This window comes from Balearica regulorum, chromosome 4 (assembly GCF_011004875.1).
Source record: "Balearica regulorum gibbericeps isolate bBalReg1 chromosome 4, bBalReg1.pri, whole genome shotgun sequence".
NCBI classification, from domain to species: domain Eukaryota; kingdom Metazoa; phylum Chordata; class Aves; order Gruiformes; family Gruidae; genus Balearica; species Balearica regulorum.
Genome location: NC_046187.1, coordinates 5,876,228 through 5,894,711, shown reverse-complemented (window position 1 = coordinate 5,894,711; position 18,484 = coordinate 5,876,228). Strand labels below are relative to the sequence as shown.

General features: G+C 36.4%; 1 protein-coding gene across 3 annotated transcripts in view; it reads left to right on the top strand.

The window, feature by feature from the left end:
- The window catches only part of PRDM5 (PR/SET domain 5), a 79,289-nt gene extending 61,303 nt beyond the window's left edge, over positions 1-17,986 (top strand). For all 3 annotated transcript variants that reach the window (XM_075751048.1, XM_075751049.1, XM_075751050.1), the window contains 3 exons: positions 47-132; positions 11,586-11,690; positions 17,103-17,986. In XM_075751048.1, coding sequence (XP_075607163.1) covers positions 47-132; positions 11,586-11,690; positions 17,103-17,267 — 356 coding nt within the window. In that variant the 3' untranslated portion in view covers positions 17,268-17,986. The remainder of the gene's footprint in view (positions 1-46; positions 133-11,585; positions 11,691-17,102) is intronic.
- Positions 17,987-18,484: the final 498 nt, after the last annotated feature.

The following is an 18,484-nucleotide window of genomic DNA, read 5'->3' as shown; positions in this document are numbered from 1 at the left end:
ACAAGGAGGCCATATTTATGGATTCTGATGCTTTTCTTGTTTTCAGGTGAGCGTCCTTACCAGTGTCCTTACTGTGACAAAGCCTTCAGTAAGAATGATGGATTGAAGATGCATATTCGCACCCACACAAGGGTAAGTGTAGCTTAGTTTTTATGGTTACTTGAGGATTGTCTAGGAATCGTGTGGCAAAAAGTAAGTAATTACTGTTTGTGTAGACATTAGGCTATACTAACCAAGATATTTTATACTTATCAAAATAAGAGGCCAAGATTTAAGTCATTAACTGTTAAATTCTAATTATTACTCCCTTACTGACCTTCTATTTTTTGTGTTTGATTTCTTATGTGTTGAAATAATAGCAGTACTAACTCCTTCCTGTAATCTGTGCTTATTTATGTTTATAGATATAAATTAATGTTTGTGATTGTTTACTGAGTAAATAATTCTGTAAATGCTTCACTATTCTTGAAACTTTGATATCCAGTGCTTTGATTCTTACTGTCTCCTTAAAATGCAGTCACTGTGAGCTTTTATATAGAGACTGTATTTTACTAACTGATGACGATTATTAAGCTGCAAAATTACTTTATTTAACTGAAGGCAAAATAAAAGGCAAATTGCAGATTATCTCCAAGATTATTTTTGAACCTTGAGTCTCAGTTAGCACAAAGGTTCCCTGTTTTAGGGAAAGGTCTTGTTATGTATGTGTATTTTCTGGAGGACAAAGACGAGATCTTGACCCCACTCAGTTGGCAAAGAGATGGAGACCTGTCTTCAAACAGCCGGATATGAATTCCCATAGTAAAGGGAGATCTCCAGGTGAAGTTGAGCTGGTCTAGCATTATATATACTACCTATCTCTGGTCTCTCCATCCACCATAAGAAAACAAGCAAAAAATTAGAAGTAGACTGTAGGTTTTACTAGTAATCACTTGGGAGCTGTTACTGCTTACAGAAGTCAAGGCAGCCTTGAGGCCAAACCAAGAAAGTTCTGTATGTATTAGGAAATAGAGAGGGCGATAGTTAAATTCATAGTCTCCATATGCAAATCTGTGCACAGAATAGCTTTCTAAATAAGATGAGATCAAAACTGTTTGTTTAATTTTCTACCATTCTATCTAGGTCTTGAGGATATTAACTGGAGGTCCTAGATAAAGTTTTAGCTTGTGTACCCCAAACTTTAGTTTAGAAGTTATCAGTAGTTTGTGGAATGCTTCATGGTGGTTCACTGGGAGCAGGCTAGCCCCATGTTGTTAGTTGTTTCTCCTTCTTTCCAGCTGTTAAATCACTTTAAGAAGTGCTATAAAATCTTTTCTGTTGTTACTGTCCCACATTACTTTTTTTGCACCAGGAGAAATTTCATTACCATATATGATCTATATGGCTGTGAGTGGGAGGAGCAGTAAACAAGACCAGCTCTGAAAATAGTGTCAATTTTAATTTTTTCCTGATTTGTCATACAGTTTGAGTAAAAACAACAAACCCCGCAGCCTCTGGAGAAAAGTAGTAGAGAAAAAAAGAATAAGAACAGATTGTTAGAGCCTGTAATGATGTATCTCCATTGACTATAGTGTTATATACCAAGTGATGATTTCTTCCAAAATGCATGCTCATGAGTGAGGTTAGAGAACTTTATAAGCATTATCTTCATTGTTTAAAAGCTGTAGATTAACTGATAGCAGTTATTTAGAACAGGATTGCATATTCTGCGGTCCTAGAAAATGCAGTGGTTCAGTGGAGGAAAGCTGTGTAATTTTTCTTGATAATTGTATTTTTTTTGATAGTTGTATAAATTAGTTCTGATTACCTACACAGTGTAGATAATAAAGTGCTCAGATATGTTAACAATAAAAAAAAAGTAATTTCAAAGTAGAGATTTTTAATGGCACAGAATGGAAAACTTAGTCTGCTTTCTTGGGATGTTTCTTGCTCATAGCTATGCTCTGAAAAATAATTCTGTGCCTTAGTGGAGAATTTGCTAATTTATTTTTGTTTGGCTGCTTCCTACTACCTTTTCTGTGTAACTTTTTTGCTTACATATATTCTGATACATCATCATATTTTGTCTCTGGTAGATGTAAGCAAAAAAAAAAAATCTTTGGAATTTGCAGGCTGGCTCCAAAATGCTTCTATAAAATTGGACTGAAAGAAAAACTGAGGACTTTAATGTTGAAACAGGAGGAAAAGAAAAAGTAGTGTGTTGAGAGAAGAAAAAAAAAATCTAGAAAAATATTATCCAGGAAACAAACAAAAAACCCCCTTTCAGTAGAGAAAACAGCTCTTTAGTATGTAGGTTATGTAATTACTGCCTGAGGTGTTCTCTGTCTTCCTTTTTCCTACCATTTCTTTCTCAAGCAGGTGCATGCTACTTGGTGGAGAAGAAGGTGGGAATTCTCCAGTACTCTTGCTCATTTAGTCAGATTCTCTCCTTACTCTGTTTTGTAGAAGTGATTAAGAGTTATGGATACTGGGATGGTTTACTTTACGAGGTTGATAGCCTAGAATATTTGTATGTAACACTGATAGTTGAATTTCCAGCTTTGAGCATTTCAGATCTTTAGATCTGGATCTTTAGAACAATATAAGCTGAACTGAAAATTCTGAGCTAATGACATCTAAGTCCTTTTTGAAGCAAATGCACAGAGTCACGTTTTAGCCCCTCTGGTGTTCATGGTAGTCGTGGTCAAATTCTTCACTCTGGAAACCAGAGACTATGTGTATGCTAACAAGTAGTACAATGCAGTAGTAGGTATGTAAAGTGAAACAGTTGATGCTGAGGCCCTGATGTTTATCGTGTGTATGTTTCAATGATTTTACTGCAGATTATGTGTAGTCTGGTCCTCTGGACTGAATGCACAATAGCGCTCCCTGGAATGCATTAAACCTTCTGGTTTCATTTTGTCCAAAAGGAATCCAGGTCATCCAGTCCAAAACATTTTGGAAGTGTGCACCAAAGCACAGTAACAAGACATTTGGGAAGTGTGCTTCACAAGCACACAGCTGATCTAAATATAAACACTAAAGGAGATGTATTTTAACTGTACTATGTAAGAACTCTTCCAGTGAAAAAAGATAATACCTGTGCAGAAATAGCTTGAAACCCCTCAGCATGATACTAATTCACTATAACTTGTTCTGTGATCCTAGGCCATTTAAACAAAGACAAAACCAAAGATTGGCAAATAAAAAATGTAGTGTGTTTGCCAATGTTTATTTTTGTCAGTTCTGAGAACAAGAAAAGTCACACTTTGAAATTTCTCTCTTCAGGCATCTGATGCGTTGACTTTTCGAAAGATTGTAAGGATGTTGGCTATTCCTTTTCTTACCCTTTCCTACACTTACACGTACATTTTGTTTTGAAATTTATTCTTGCATGCAAAATAATTAATCAAAGAATAAATAAAAAGATGTATAAATCGAGAAGGTATTTTTGTATCAACTAAGCCTAGCAATGTGGAAATAAATGTAATCGTAGCACTCTTCCTTAAGGTCTGTTCTTGTCAATATTTTGTAAAAAGAGTCTGGTCTTTTGGCCAGAAAAATTGTGAAGTAGCTTAAAAGTAATAATATGACCTTCAACAAGGAAAATGTCATTGTAGAGATTAAATCTAGATATATTTTACCAGTGGGATTAAATGCCAAACCTGATCCTGTGGATCAGGGAAGGCTGCTGGAAAAATCATTGTAGAAAGTTGATTAAGGTCTGGCAGCTGCTAAACTGAGTACAGCCTGGGTGGCCACAGGTGTCAGCTCAAACTCTGGAGTAAACAGAGAAGGTAAGCCAAACCCCCTATTGACAATGTAAGGAGAAGAAAATACCAACCACCTAATACTAAAATGTCACCCGAGTACTGATTGTTTCTATGGAAGTAAATGTGTTTGGTTTATGGTTCTGTTTTGGGTTTTTTTTCTCCTTAAGAAGAAGACATATAACAGCCTAAGAAAAAATAAATGAGGAACTCATTGAAGTTCTTGATAAAATGAATTTCCTCAAAGCTGATATGGTCTGTAAATACATGCATACTTCCAACCTTCACAGTGCAGTAAATTTCAGCTCTTTCCTAAGGCTTTATTCAGTGCCTGACATAACATTACATAGTTTGAGCTTAAACGTGTGGAGAAATTATTGTATGTTACTGCAATATAATTGTTAATGTTTGGAAATATGATCATTGATAGGTGCCCAGAGTTATTGTCACATCAAATTGATGTTTTCATTACTTTTGAAAGTGGTAGTTTTATGACAGTTTGTTTCAATTAAATACATGGCAAATCAAAAAGGGTAGAAGCCATTTGCAAATGCTTTTTCATCACTTGGTTTGAATATTTCATATTTATACTTTGAAGGTATAACAGAAAAATGTAATTTTTATAGCTTATTTGAAAGTCTGATTTCTGGTAGTTGGAAGGCTGCTGGCTGAAATGCTCAAATTGTATGTTTCTGAGGTAATATTTAAAAATTAGAGAAATTACAATGTATTAGGTACATTTCTCTGTTACTATTTAAAACTGCACTAATCTTTAAGTGTGTTTAAAAGAGCACCTAATGTTCAGAGATTGTACCGTAAGAAATACAGCAAAATAAGTGATAGGCATATTTTTCTAACTCTGCAACTAACTTTATTTGTCTACACTTGAAATGTTAGCCAGTGTGTGTATGTTTATATATATGTGTGTGTACACACACAGATATACACACACACACATATATATGGTGCGTGGAACTGATCAATAGATTGCAATTGATGTTACATAGCTTCTGGACACTTAATATATACTCACAATATTTGCCTCCTGTTCTTTCTTGTTCATTTGAAGCTGGGCAGCTTGGATACTTTTAGCAGTGTAGCCTCAAAATTGCAAGGATTGGTGTGATCTAGTGGCCTGAGTATCAGATATGATTTGAAGTCAACTCTTGAACTCCTTAATCTCACAGTTAATTTGTTAGTGGTGGCTGGGAGTATTAATCTGAAGCTTTCATGAATATGTGTACCTGGGCTGCTGTCATTTGAGTGGCTTCAATGTAAAAATATCCTTAGAAGCTAAGGACCCAAGGCCTGACACAGTATGTGTGAGAGTTAGCCAACCTTGAGTTAATTTTGAGTTGTATTTATGAATTTCAGGGGAATAGGTATAAGTCATGATAAGTATAGAAGCTGGGCAGCCTCCTGTTGAGGTTTTCTCTTCAACTCAGTGTTTCAGCTTGCTGCTGAGACAGTACAAGAAAACCATCCTCATCCAGAAAGACTGAGTTAACAGTCTTTCCAAGGCACTCATTTGGAATTTTACACAACCCTCTCTATTCTTTTTTTATAACCCAGAGGAATATTTAAAAAAAAAAAAAAAAGCAAGAACAATATTGACAATTGTGGCATAATTTCACTTGTTCTGTATTTCCCAGGAAATGTTTGGGCTTAAAGTTTTTTAAAAAGTCATGTGTTCTAGAAACAGCATACCATGTTATTGCCAAAAAAAAAAAAAATTACATTGGGTACTAAATATAGTCTTCTATGCACATGACAGTGTGTAATGAAATAATATGAGGTGTTGATTGAATTTTGAATTTTTTTCAGTATTAGATTTTCTCTGTATTTCCTTATTGGTGAGACACAAGTGAGTACGCAAACATCTGTCTGAGAATGATGACTTTGCCAGTGCTGTGGTTTCCTTGCCTGTGGAATCTGTGTTCGTATACAGAACATAGAAGGTTTGAATCCCACTGCGCCTATATTTTCACACTCTTGTTTTTATGTAATGTTGACTGATGATTGTCTTTTCCTTGCAGAGTGAATTTTTTTTTTTTAATGTTGATACTGTTCTTTTTCCAAGAGAAGATCAGCATGTATTGAATTTTCATCATGGCTGATTAAATAAACCCTCCTTCACTATATCTTAGCAGAAGAAGTTACTTCAGCAGTTAAAAAAAAAAACAAAAGAAACAAAAACTTTACAGATTGTAGGTAGCAAATAGGCAGAAATACTGTGGAAAATGGGAAGTTAATGGTATGCTGAAGTCCAACTAATTGCGTATACTAGAACTTTTGAATAAATACACCTTTTTTCTTCTGGCAGGCATTTCAGTGAAGATTCATGTTTTTATTTTCATTATAAATTTTATTGCCAGAATTCCAGATTTTTTTTTCTAAAACCCCCAAAACTGAATTGAGATGTTTTTAACAAAAATATAAGTAAGTTCTAATAAAAGTGACTTTTTTGTTTAAATTTGCTAAAATTCTTTCACAATTGTTTTCTGTGCCTGCTCTAGTTATTGGAAATATTTTTTTAAAGGATTTTACTTCTCAACTGAGGAGATGTGTACTTGTAAAGTGATTGTTTATTGAATTTTAAGCATTATTTAATCTACTACTTCTGTAGAGTTGTAAATTCTCATCAGCTTTTGTCTTCCTGTGTCAACATTACTTTAGTAATGTAATGCAAGTCTCATAGTTGAAGTAGGCCTCTGTGGGTGAGCCACTTGCTGTAACTCCTAAAAACCTTCCAGTTACTAAGAGAACATCTTGTTAGTTCTTGCACATTTTTTACACTTAAATACAAAACTGGACTCCATTAACTCACACCATCTGTGATCTTAAGTGACTTAGCCTCTCTCTCAACAGGGGATGTGTTGCTAGTGGTGATGACCTAGCAGAAAGTATCACTGATGGTTTTTTCCTGACATTACTCAGCTTACGGTTTTGTTTTGGGTTTTTTTTAGGGATGAAATGTTACTGAACATCAGCTACATAAGCCACTCTTGTTTCAGAAGGCACTTTACTGTTTTACTGCACTATACCTCAATTTCCACCCCTTTGATTAAGATGAAAGCTGGTCTTTTAAAAAGAATTGAGCAATACATTGCATGTCACCATTTCATTGATAGTGAAACTACCCATCGTTCTTCTTAAATGTAGAAAAACCCTGTGCATTGACACGGGAATTTGCTGAGGCTTAAAGGTCTATTACCACAGCTGCTGTCTAACAGGTTTTCTTGTAAAGAACAACTCACTTGGGCTGGGCCTCAGCATGGTCTGGCACAATCTGTGAGGAGTTTCTAGATCAAGCAGAAAGATCCATCCAATTCTCTAGGACTTCCGTTACTCATTCATCGCTGTTCTGCTGAACTTCTGGTAGAAGTTTGCTATTAGTGAGGCCATAAGGTAGGTTGCTGGTTGCTTATGGGTATGCATCGTGAACCTCACGTTAGGCTGCCTTGGGTCAGAGTCTTTTCCAGGCCCCTGAGATCATGCTTTTCAGGCTCTTGTAGACCTGAACCTTCAGTTCATGTTCCAGTGGGGAGTTTAACAGGATGATACCCGTTCTGGTCACTGTCTTTGATACATGCCATGTACAACTGGCTGAAGAGCTCTTGAGTGTGGTTTGAGGGACACATCAGCATTAATAGTTAGTAATACTTGAAACAAAGTGTTACTGGTATTAGGAAAAGGTTTAAAACACACAGAGCAAAGAGTTAACGTGAAGTATGCAGGTGTCTTAAATCTAAGGTCATTCCCTAAATGCCTAAGGTACCCTTTAGATAATGCTTCCTGAAGTCTGTATTTCACTGTCCTCCTGGTTTGTAAGCAGATAACACCACTATCTTTTTCTGCATTCTAGGGTTGGTAAAGCTATAGGATTTTCAGGATTCTGTTTGAAAGGTCAGCTCTTGGTAGCTGCAAGCCTGACAAGTGTATTTTAATGTAATGGCTGGTCATGTTTGTTCATTCTAGGCCACGTTTTTCCATCCTTGCTGATTTTTTCAAAACAGTTTTTTTACCGACCCAGTGTTCAAGTGATAATGCAAATACATATAGCAGCAAACGATACTTATTAAGAGTAATGAGCTCATGTTATAATTCTACATTCAGATTAGAAAATTTATTTGGAGATACTCCTACCAAAGTCATTCATGTTTTACCTGTGTAATCAATTTTACCAGTTTTACAGAAACAACCATATGCACTAGTACTAAGCTGATATACATAATGTATTTATATTTCTTAAGGGAGATACAGTCAACTACAGCAGCAGTTAGCAGTTCAAATATTCTGCATTTAAGTATTTCCATCTGCCTGTGGTTGCAGGATACTCTGTACACATGTTCTCTCAATCTGTTAAAGGTGGCGTCAGATGGCCTTGAGAATTTGTCATGTTCTGATGTCTTTCTAACGTGAAGCACAATTTTCATAGAATCCAAGGTAGTCATTTATGATTTGGCTATCCACAGACAGATGAAGCGTGCATTGCAGGCACTACTTTATTTGCCATAGTTGTTAAAATATTGAATTCCTCTCAGTTTTAATGTAGTGAAGTAAAAATTACCAGAGACAGGAGCTTCTAAGTTGGCATACCAGTCTTACAGCGAAGCACCTTCCAGAATAGCAAGTCCCATTTGGGCTCTCCTTGGCCTTTCTTTGTCTAGAGGCAAGAATCTACGCAGATCTTCCTGATCTACGTATTTCTGTTTATACCTGGTGTAATATTAAATCACTTCAGTATCAGCTACATCCTGTCTCTCACTCTCCCTGCTCCCTTCCTCATTTATATCATCAGTGAAAGAAAACACATGTAATCCTTTGGCTTTGCTGCCACCATAGCCATGGCCTGGCAGATGCTTTTTGAACAGAGAGTAGATTTATAGTACTAGCAGTTGCTCACTCCTCTGAAGTCAGACTTGTATGATCTTCCCAATGACCTCCTGTTTTGTTGACAGTTAGCAGGTTTTTCCCTTTGCTTGATGTTTTAAATTTGTCCAGCTTTCTTCTAATCTCATTGTTGGTCCCTGTTGTCCTTTTGTGGTGGCATTAACTTTCTTTCAGACTGACTGCTGTGGTTTTTATCTATTTTCTTTCTGTACAGGTTTAGAGCAGTGGTGGTTATGCCAAGCCAACATCATCTTTTCCATGTTACAAATGTTGCCTTCTCCAAGTATTGTGCAATGGAAATTCGATATGAGGGGAAGAAGGGGGGAGAGAGAAAAGAAAAAGCACAGAATGTTTTGAAGAAATTGCTCTCTGAGAATAATGTAATCTTCAAAACCAACAAAAATCCTTTTTCCCTGGACAGAACCTTAGGGCCAAGTTTTGCTCTGGACAATACTACCGATTTTACTGAAAAGGACACAAATGTGAATGAAGGGCAGCTTAGCTTAGGGCAGAGGGGGCTGGTGTGAATCAGAATTGTCTGCTGAAGTCACTGGAATATACAGATGTAAGGAATCTAAAATTAGATCAAAGACAGCTTTGGATGTGTTTCATGCACTACATATGTGAATTTGAATACTAATGCCAAGGGGATGGTTAGATGTCCCCGTTTTTACTGTAGAGAATAATACAAATAGCCAAACATAACCTTGAGGAAGCTACTACAGCCCAGGTTTGTGACTTCAGCTTCTCAGAGTTTGTAATGGCTCTTTCTCCAGAATGGAATCTTGAAGTCTATTTAACTCTGAAATGAGTAAGATAATCAAGTTAACTCTTCAGATACCTGAAGAACAAGATGATAAAAAGGGAGGAAGTACATCTGGTACAGTTTGCAATAATGAATGTTGTCATAGGTGTTTAAGACGTACACATCATGTACTTTACTTTGCACTTTCTGTCGAACAACCTACACAGAGAAAGGCTGTTTTCAGAGAACTCACAGAAAAAATGGTTTATGTTAACCACAATGCAAAACCAATTAAGGGAGTGTTGCAGAAACCTGTTTATCTTATGGCTTATTCATACATTTCCTTAAAAATTACAGATCTGCTCCATGAAGTCTTTAGTCAGTCTAGCAAAATTCCCTGTGACATGAAGTTTTTGGTCTAGATGACAATTTTTTTAAGATCAGCTCAGATCTTTTGTAGGTAATTTGTTATGTTTTAGTCTCTACTGAAGAATCATGGAGATTACGAAATGAAGCTAATGATAAAAAAACCACAAAGACGATAAATGTGTGTAAGGAGAATCTTGCAAGAAAAGCTCATTAGTGGCTTCCCTTTAGGCCCGTTTGATTATATGCAGCTGGGCACCATGTACTCAGCAATTTCTTCATGTGTCAGTAGAAAAATTTATCTTGCATCATACTGAAATGTACTTTATCTCATGATTTACTCATATCTGAAATTGAAATGGCTGAAGAAATGCTTTTCCCTGTGTACGTATCTTATGACCTGGTTTTGGTGAGCTAGAGGATTCCTGCCACTGTAAGTTGGGGCGTTACTGTGTATGACACTGCCTTTTCTCGGAAACCTCATGGGAGGATACTCCAAAATGAAGAACCCAGTCTTCATCCCCCCAGATCTCTGTACCTGCAAAGAGCTGCCCTAAAAAGAAAGCTGAGACGTACCCAGAACAGCACTGATTTTTAGTCCATTGTATTACACGTACAGTTTATGCCAAGTACCTGGCAGGATTCAGCAATATCTGGAGACATGATTGTCCTCTACATACTGAGAATAGGCGTTCAATAACCAGAGAATTTCTTCACTTTGTAGCTTCAACACCTAATCTGAGTTGTTCCTTCTTACTTATCCTTGGATCCCACATTATCTCCCAAAAGACCGTTAAGATTACTGCCTATTATTTGTTAAGTCATAGACTTAGCATTTTTATTGCCTATTGATTTTCAATCTTTGTTTTCAGTTTAAATTCAGAAATTTATTTTACTTTACCTAAAATACACATCTTTAGAACTTAAGCAATACAGAATTAGGGACCACAGAAAAAAGTGGAATGAGAGTGAAAGAAGTAAAATTGTTTGATTCAAAAATAAAGGTGCCTCTATCAGCATCAAAATTTTAATGAGGCAATGTGCAGTGCCATAATACTAACCGTACATGTAATTGATTTATTTAAATTTTGTTTTCCATACAGTTCTTTTGTAACTTTAGTGGAATAAAGGAGGAATTACACCTTATATAAGTTTGTGTATTAAGGAAGAACTTGAGAGAAAAAAATCTTTATATAAGTAGTTTTCCATACATATCTTTTAATTATTTAATGGAGGTCAGTGAGCTTGCAACTTTTATAACATCATGTGTTACAGTAGCTGATAACCAATAGTTCTAATAAAAATACAGATGGCTTGGTTGCCATCTGCACTTCTTTTGAGATTCTGCATTGAATATGTGATTAACCTTCTGTCACCACTTTTCAAGTTTTTTCTCTACCACAAGGTTTCCTTGTACCCCCTCTTCCTCTCTTCACATCTCCCCTTGCTTGCAAACCTGCTAACAAACCTGAGGTTTTTATAGACATCTTACTTATCTTTATGCTTTAAGGTTTTGTGGAGGATAAAAGAAAGTACATCTGAATTTTATGTTGCTGCACCTTTCACTTTACGAAAAACAGACTCCAAAATGGCTAGGTTTGAAAGACTGGAACAGATAATTAATTCATAAGTGGGTGTTGAAGTGGAAACTGTCAGGCCACAGCTTTCCCAGCTTTCACTTAATCATTTGAAAGTCGTTTTCTGTTGTTTTCACTGACTGTAATCCCTTAGAGAGAATATAAAACTTGCACCATCCAGCATGGAATTCCACTCCTTTAATGACTTGAGCTCTGCATTGACTCACTTTCACTCACTGTTGTCATTTCATACAGGAAAAGCCATACCAGTGTTCAGAGTGTAACAAGGCTTTCAGTCAAAAGCGAGGCTTGGACGAGCACATGAGAACCCACACCGGAGAGAAGCCGTTTCAGTGTGATGTGAGTTGATTTATCCCTTTGTCTTCTTGACTTCAGTGCAGCAGCAGGACTTAATTGCAATGAGACTATGGCCTTGCACCTATTGGCTGTGGCATAAAGTTACACTTCGTATGATCTTTGATTGCCTAACTAATGAAAGACCATTCAGGGAATTTATGTACCCTCTTCAGTTGCCAAGAGCATTGCACACCCTTTTATTTTATGGTTCTGGATCCCTTAAGAGTTATTTTCACCATTATTAAGGCAATTTGGATGTTGCAAGTTACAAATTCATGCTGGTTGGGTTCCCGTATAAATTGTATGACAGGTTAATAGTTGGAGATTAGCTTATACAGGAAAAGGTATTTATTTCATTACATGGAATCTGAATGCTTCTGATGTTGTTGAATGACAAAAATATGAATTCAGAATTTCTAACTTCTGTTTAGTGAAATCTGGTCTGATATTTTCAACGTCTGCTCATAGTTTTGGTTTTTTTTCTGTTCAGTGAAGAAGTTGCGGATGCTGTGTGTGCTTGCAGTGCTGAAATGTAGCATATTTTATTACATTTCATAGATTCCTGTCAAGTTCTTTTCATTCAGCATACCCCATCCTGTTTTCAACATATCTCATAGCTTTTAGAAGATAGGTGTGGCTGCTGAATGTGCAGAAACTGTTGGAAAATAATGTCATTCAGAATTATCAAATGCCAGAATTTAAGTTGTTACTTGAGGATTTAGAGAAGGGCATCAGAATAGAGTATAAAATTAGTACAGGTGCTTTGTTTTGTGATATTAACTCTTAATGAATTAGTCACAGAGGAACCACCAGCTTTCACTTATATCCTGGATGACTCAGTTTGAACAGTTGTAAATTTGTTCATATATTTCTAAAATTAGATGCAAAATTAGAATAATCACTTGGCATGAAAGTCACAAGGGTCTGTTAATCTAGCTTTTAATAAGTAACCTGTAACATTTCATTGCGGATAAAATGTAATTTAATGAAGAATTTCAGCTACACTATTTTGCTGATGTCTACAAGTCAGGAGATTTGCTGTATTCTTTTGGGATAATCTCAGCCTTGCTTTATATAGTACCTTGAGGAGTTCTCTAATTCCAAATAATTGTCAATAACTTTTTCAGATTGTTATATTGTTGATCAGCTGTTGGCTAGCTTGCAGTGTAATTGCAATTTTTCCCACACTGTGGATCCAAGATTCACTGGTCTTGGATTCACAGTGTTCTTTTTCAGACCAATTTGGGGTGGTGGTTATATTTGATTCTTTTTACTTTCTTTAATTGAAAGTAGGAGCTGTATAAAAATACACTTTCCTGCTTCAACTGTTCTTTCAGCTTTCCTCATTAATTAGATAGAACTGTATTTTCCCAAATCATAGTGTTTCTAGAAACAGCTGTTATCTGTGTCTAGTCCTAGTCCTTCTTTGAGAATTTTTATGTACATTCATGTAGTGGAGATTTTTTTTAATACTTACTGCTTCAGCGCTGGTCTTTTGCCAGCTGCACATTGCAGAGATTGCTGACTTTTTGGGGTTCGGACATAAACAATAGTTGCCTCTGCTATTCATTCATACACTCCTTAGTTGCCCAGGTGCCTATCGTGGTGTGGCTGGTTAATGCACACTTGGAGAGCGTTGAAAGTTTTGCTTTCAATAGTTACTCCTTATTTCATCTGGACTCCAGTTCGGTGGATGCTGGGGATACAGTAAATGTTACCCAAAGCAGACCATTCCTCCAGAGCTGTCTTGCACATTGCATATTACTAGATGGTTCAGCAGAAGTTACAGGAAAACCAGTAGTGGACAGTTACAGAAAAATGTACCTATGGGAGACATTTATTGTTGGCTCCCCGAAACTAAAGATTGCTTTTTATGCTCAAACATTCTCACCTACAATTTTTTGTCCTGCTAAAGATAGCTGTAGAAGTTCTTATTATTCTTCTTATGATGCCTTGAGTGGTAATTTATGGCAACAAATTCTTAACTGTGTAAAGAGATTTAAGGGAGAGGAGAGTGTGTCGGGTTACTGCAATGGAATTTCAGTAACTCTCTTTTAGTTCTTTCATTAACAAAAAGGGTTAATAGCTATTTTGTTCATTGCTTTCTGTACAAGTGCCATGTTCCTTCCTAGTCAACTTCTCTGAAGTTGTTTCTCTTTCCAGCACTTTGCATGACGACTTCTCATGTTCATAATAATTTTTGTTACTATTTTCTGGATTTTTCTCCATTTCCATTGTATGTTTTAAGGGGTGAAGGCATGCCCTTACTCATTAAAGTAATTGGAAAAGTCTGTAAGTCCAATGCCCAGACCTAATAAGAATCCTTTAAAGGTGAAAACCAGGCTATGTCTTCAATGATGAATGCATATTCATAAATGTAATCATACATGAAGCCACACTGAAAGACAAAAGTCTTAAGAGGATTGACACGTTTGGTCTTGTTTCCTATCTGGCATTAGAAGCAGTCATAGAAACTATTCAGCTCTTTCTTCTGAATGACATATTAACGTTTGCTGTCAGAACTTTCTTTGTTTCTTAGTACCATTAGCATTTACAAACAGGAGTTGCCTTCAGTACCAAAGAACTGAAGAAAGAAAACTTTTGGCTATTGAAAAATGTGTATTTTAGGGGCTCAAGAGTAGGCTTCACTTGACAGCGCACCTCTCCCAACCCACTATAAACTATTACATACCAATTTTTTTAGACTGCGTTTTTGCTTTAAATATAGTTTTCTTCCAGAATTAGAAATAAAAGCCATGTCTTCTCTTCCTCTCTCTCTCTCAGGCATGTGGAACAGACATTATAGTGCAGAATTGGGCTATATGTAAAAAGTAATCCTCGTACCCTGTTCAGTGAAGATGCTACAGTTTATTTATGTGGCTATTTCTGTGTCTTCTCAGTCCACAAAAGCATTTTCAGAACTTACTGTTAATGACTCAAAGCTCTCACATCCCACTGATAGTAGTGGAAACTGAATATTCCCATTTTAAGGTGAAAATTCTATTATATGGGAAAGTGAAAATAACTGAAATATGGAAATACAAAACTTTTTTTTTTTTCTTCTAATATATTAGATTTCTGTCCTCTGAAGACCAGCCTGTTTTTTACTGGAAGGCCAATTGAACTTCAGTTGCTTCAGAGACAACAGATTATTCTTTGGGGGTAGAAAGGTCAGGTACTGCTGGTCCTGGTTTCTTTCCTCTACAGTATTTCCCTCCACTCTGCCTTTAGTTGACCCTACACTTACTTTCAAATGTCAGTCTCTTCCATCCTCCCTACTCTATCAAAACTTTGATCATTTTGAAGAGATTGATTAGAGTTCAAGTGCACACTAGAAGCACAGTTGTAAATCTGTAACATGTCAGTCTTGCTTATAAAATTGAAATACAAAGCAAACACTTAAAAAAACCTGGAAAAACCCCTGAAAAACTGTTATGCATAAGTACAGCACAAGATTTATCGTATCTTTAAGTAGTGATCCTGCATGTTCCATGGGTTTTTTGGGTTTGGGTTTTGAGTTGTTTTGTTTTGGTTTTTTTTTTTAAGTTAGGTAGTAGAACATGCTAGAGCCTTGAAGGAACAGCAGGACACGTTATACTAGTTGTTACATGAGCATTATAAATGAAAAAAAAAAAGTACTTTAACACTGTGTTATAAGCTGGTTACTTTAAAAATGAAGAGGAGTGTGTAAGATGGATAGAACACATACGTATCTTGTATGTGTGTATATCCTTGATCTGCTTCCTGGCTTTCAAGAAACATGTTGTGTTTACAAGTATATGATACTTTTAACATGTTGAGACTTGTGAGCAAGCATGATGGTTATGATTAGATAAATGTTTTGAGGTCACTTTGTGTCTTCTGTCGAAGAGGAATAAAAAATGGTATTTCGCAAAAGCAGTGTTAAGACTTGACCAGTGGATGCTGTAAGTGACGTTTGCTGTCACATAACAAAAGGGTCACTGTTGCTTGGGTCTGAAAGAGGTAATTATACATCGAGGGGAAAAAGTTGGAGAGTTACAGTTGCTGTATAAAAGTCCTCAGTATTACATCATGTCATAAATTCAAAAATGTTCCATTGCAACAGCACATGCAGTGTTCTTGTCTGGCGAAAAATTATTTTGGGTACCAAACTTGCCCTCAGCAGTTGCCCTCTTTATGGTCATTGTATGGTTATGCCTTAATTGGCATAAAATACATATACTGCAGGTCAAGATTATCTGCTTTGATAGTCGGCTCTATTTGTCTGTCTCAGTTTCAAAAGGAAGCAGTAATCATTCAGTATTTTCATTGCTAGTTTGATATCAATATGAATTTAAAATTTTGTTTTTCTAAAGAGGGATTGTTCTGGGTTTCCTGAGTTTCCTCTGCATGGAAGACATTTTTGGAAGGTTCTGGAACCTGAAATTCTAAGATTGCAACCCTATGGATGCTCAGTCTTATTTAATTATATGACTCCTGCCTATTTAATTTGCCAAATCAGGAGCATACTTTATAATTTTCTTTTTTTTTTTCTTTCTGGGAAATTCATGCATACAATATGTACCTGGATGGAAGGTGAATATGACCATGTACCTGCACGGTTTCAATTGACTTGATGTCTTGCCTACAGATTCTTAACTTTTCATTCTAATTGCTCTTGACTGAACTTGTTCTTAACCTTCCATTTTGACTTCGGTACAGGAATGTTTATAAGAAGTGATGGTTTTAGATGGCAGAGTCCCTCATCCCTCTAGTCATTTATTCAAATGGCAGGATGAACCTGACTGCTTGGAGAACAGTGGAGGAAGGGAAGCAGCACACCAGATGATACAGGGAATGAATTGCACCTTCATTTGCAAGATGTCTTCTGTTTTCTTGGCCAGGCAGAGGAAGACTGGAACAACAAGGTTTCCTCTATAATAATAATTAACCTTTCTGGCAGTCTTCAGAGCCTCTTGTTTCTCAGTCCTCCCTCCTTGTAACTGAGTGATTTGAACTGATTTTTTTAGGAACCCACAGATGTCGTTCTGGAGATCAAGAACGAAATACTTCTTTTGAGGTTGAATTGACAAAGGCTTGTGGTGTTTTGTCATAATTCTTGCTGCATTCCAGATAGAATAATAGGTTTTTAAAAAAACCCTGCAGTGTAACTGGAACACCTTGGTGTGTTGATATTTTAAAGACTGAGTCCTTTTTCATTCCCCACCTCGTGCCTGTGGTACCACTGTCAATGTATAACATTGAAAGATACCAGACAGAGTAATAATCTTTACAGTGCTCTCTGAAGGAGTTATTCTTCCAAAGACCAGCTCATTTATTATCATTTATTGCAAGTATGTGTGGCTCTGGCCTCAGTGATGTAACATAAGGAGCTTTATACGTGCTTGAAGTTTTAAGACTACTTTTGTTTTTGTCTTATCTTCACTGCCTTAGGTTTGTGATCTGTCCTTCAGCCTGAAGAAAATGCTGATCCGACACAAGCTGACTCACAACCCCAATCGACCGATGGCAGAATGCCAGCTTTGCCACAAGAAGTTTACAAGAAATGACTACCTCAAAGTGCACATGGAAAATGTACATGGAGAAACCGACAGCTAATTATGGCGTGGGTGAGAAGAATGGACCTCATGTTCCAAAGTGCTCCATTTGTACATGTACAAACTCCAGACTTCTCACCTGACTAGTAAGCATAGTCAGGAGAAACAACTGTAATGTGTTCACATGTTATTTTTCCCACTTTTTTTTTTAATATACTAGTAGGATAAAAACCAAAGACAGACATTCACCTGAAGTAAAACATAGCTTGAAAATAAAAAGTTGAAGATTAAAGAACTTTGGGAAAATTATATCCTCATTTAAAAAAAAAAAAAAAGAAATGCCAAAAAAAAGCTTTAAGCAAACTTCACCTCTCAGTTACAGCCTTAGAAACTTAGATATTGGTGGCATTACCTGGAAATCCTGGACTTTTGGAACTGAACCCGTGGCTGCCTGCAACTCTGTTTCTGTATCTAGGCTTTAAGGCTCCATTAAAATTCTTTAATTTGAAACCATTTGTCATTCTGATTGACTGCTGATTGCATCCAGGCATATTTTATTCAGATCTTAATTCTGCATTTTGTTGTAACATGATTTTATCTCATTTTATTTACAGTTTTTTCATTTCTAGATGAAACTCATTAACTTGAATTGGTTCTTGAGATGCCAAAATGTATGGGTACCGAAACTGTGGAAATCTGTCTTGTTAAGTATTTCTGTATGAGCATTGAGGAGGCTGTATTTCTTCTGGTTACTTGAAACAAAACTGAAGTGAAAACTTGGAGCAGTTTAAGTACTATATTCATACTCATCATTGTGACTGGCAAGGCAAGTGGAAAGACATCTTAACAGAGTGGCTTGAGCAGCTACGGTTGCCTAGTTAACGTGCATTTGATTTCCTGGTGAACAGCTGGTTCCCAGAGTGTTTCTTCCTGCGGATTCAGATGCCCTGGTTTTCTTCACCCCACTTAACTACCTTTGTATTCTTAATTCTCTTAATGAGTACTGGGAAAAATACTGCTGTACAACTAAGTAACAATCAAATTCTTCACCTTATCAGACTGAGTTGTTTACTGCAGTAAAACTCTTGAAAAGAGTTCCCACAGGCCTTCCTGTACCACAGCTAGATAACCAAGAAATTTTTATCTACAAGGACGGTAAAACTGTAACGTCAGAGGGTGATTGCATGTGAAATTCCTGAGTTATCAACAGTTAATATTAAGGCTCTGTCTTTAGTAAACTGTTCATATTCATTTTGGACCTGTCAGTGTTTTGTAAAA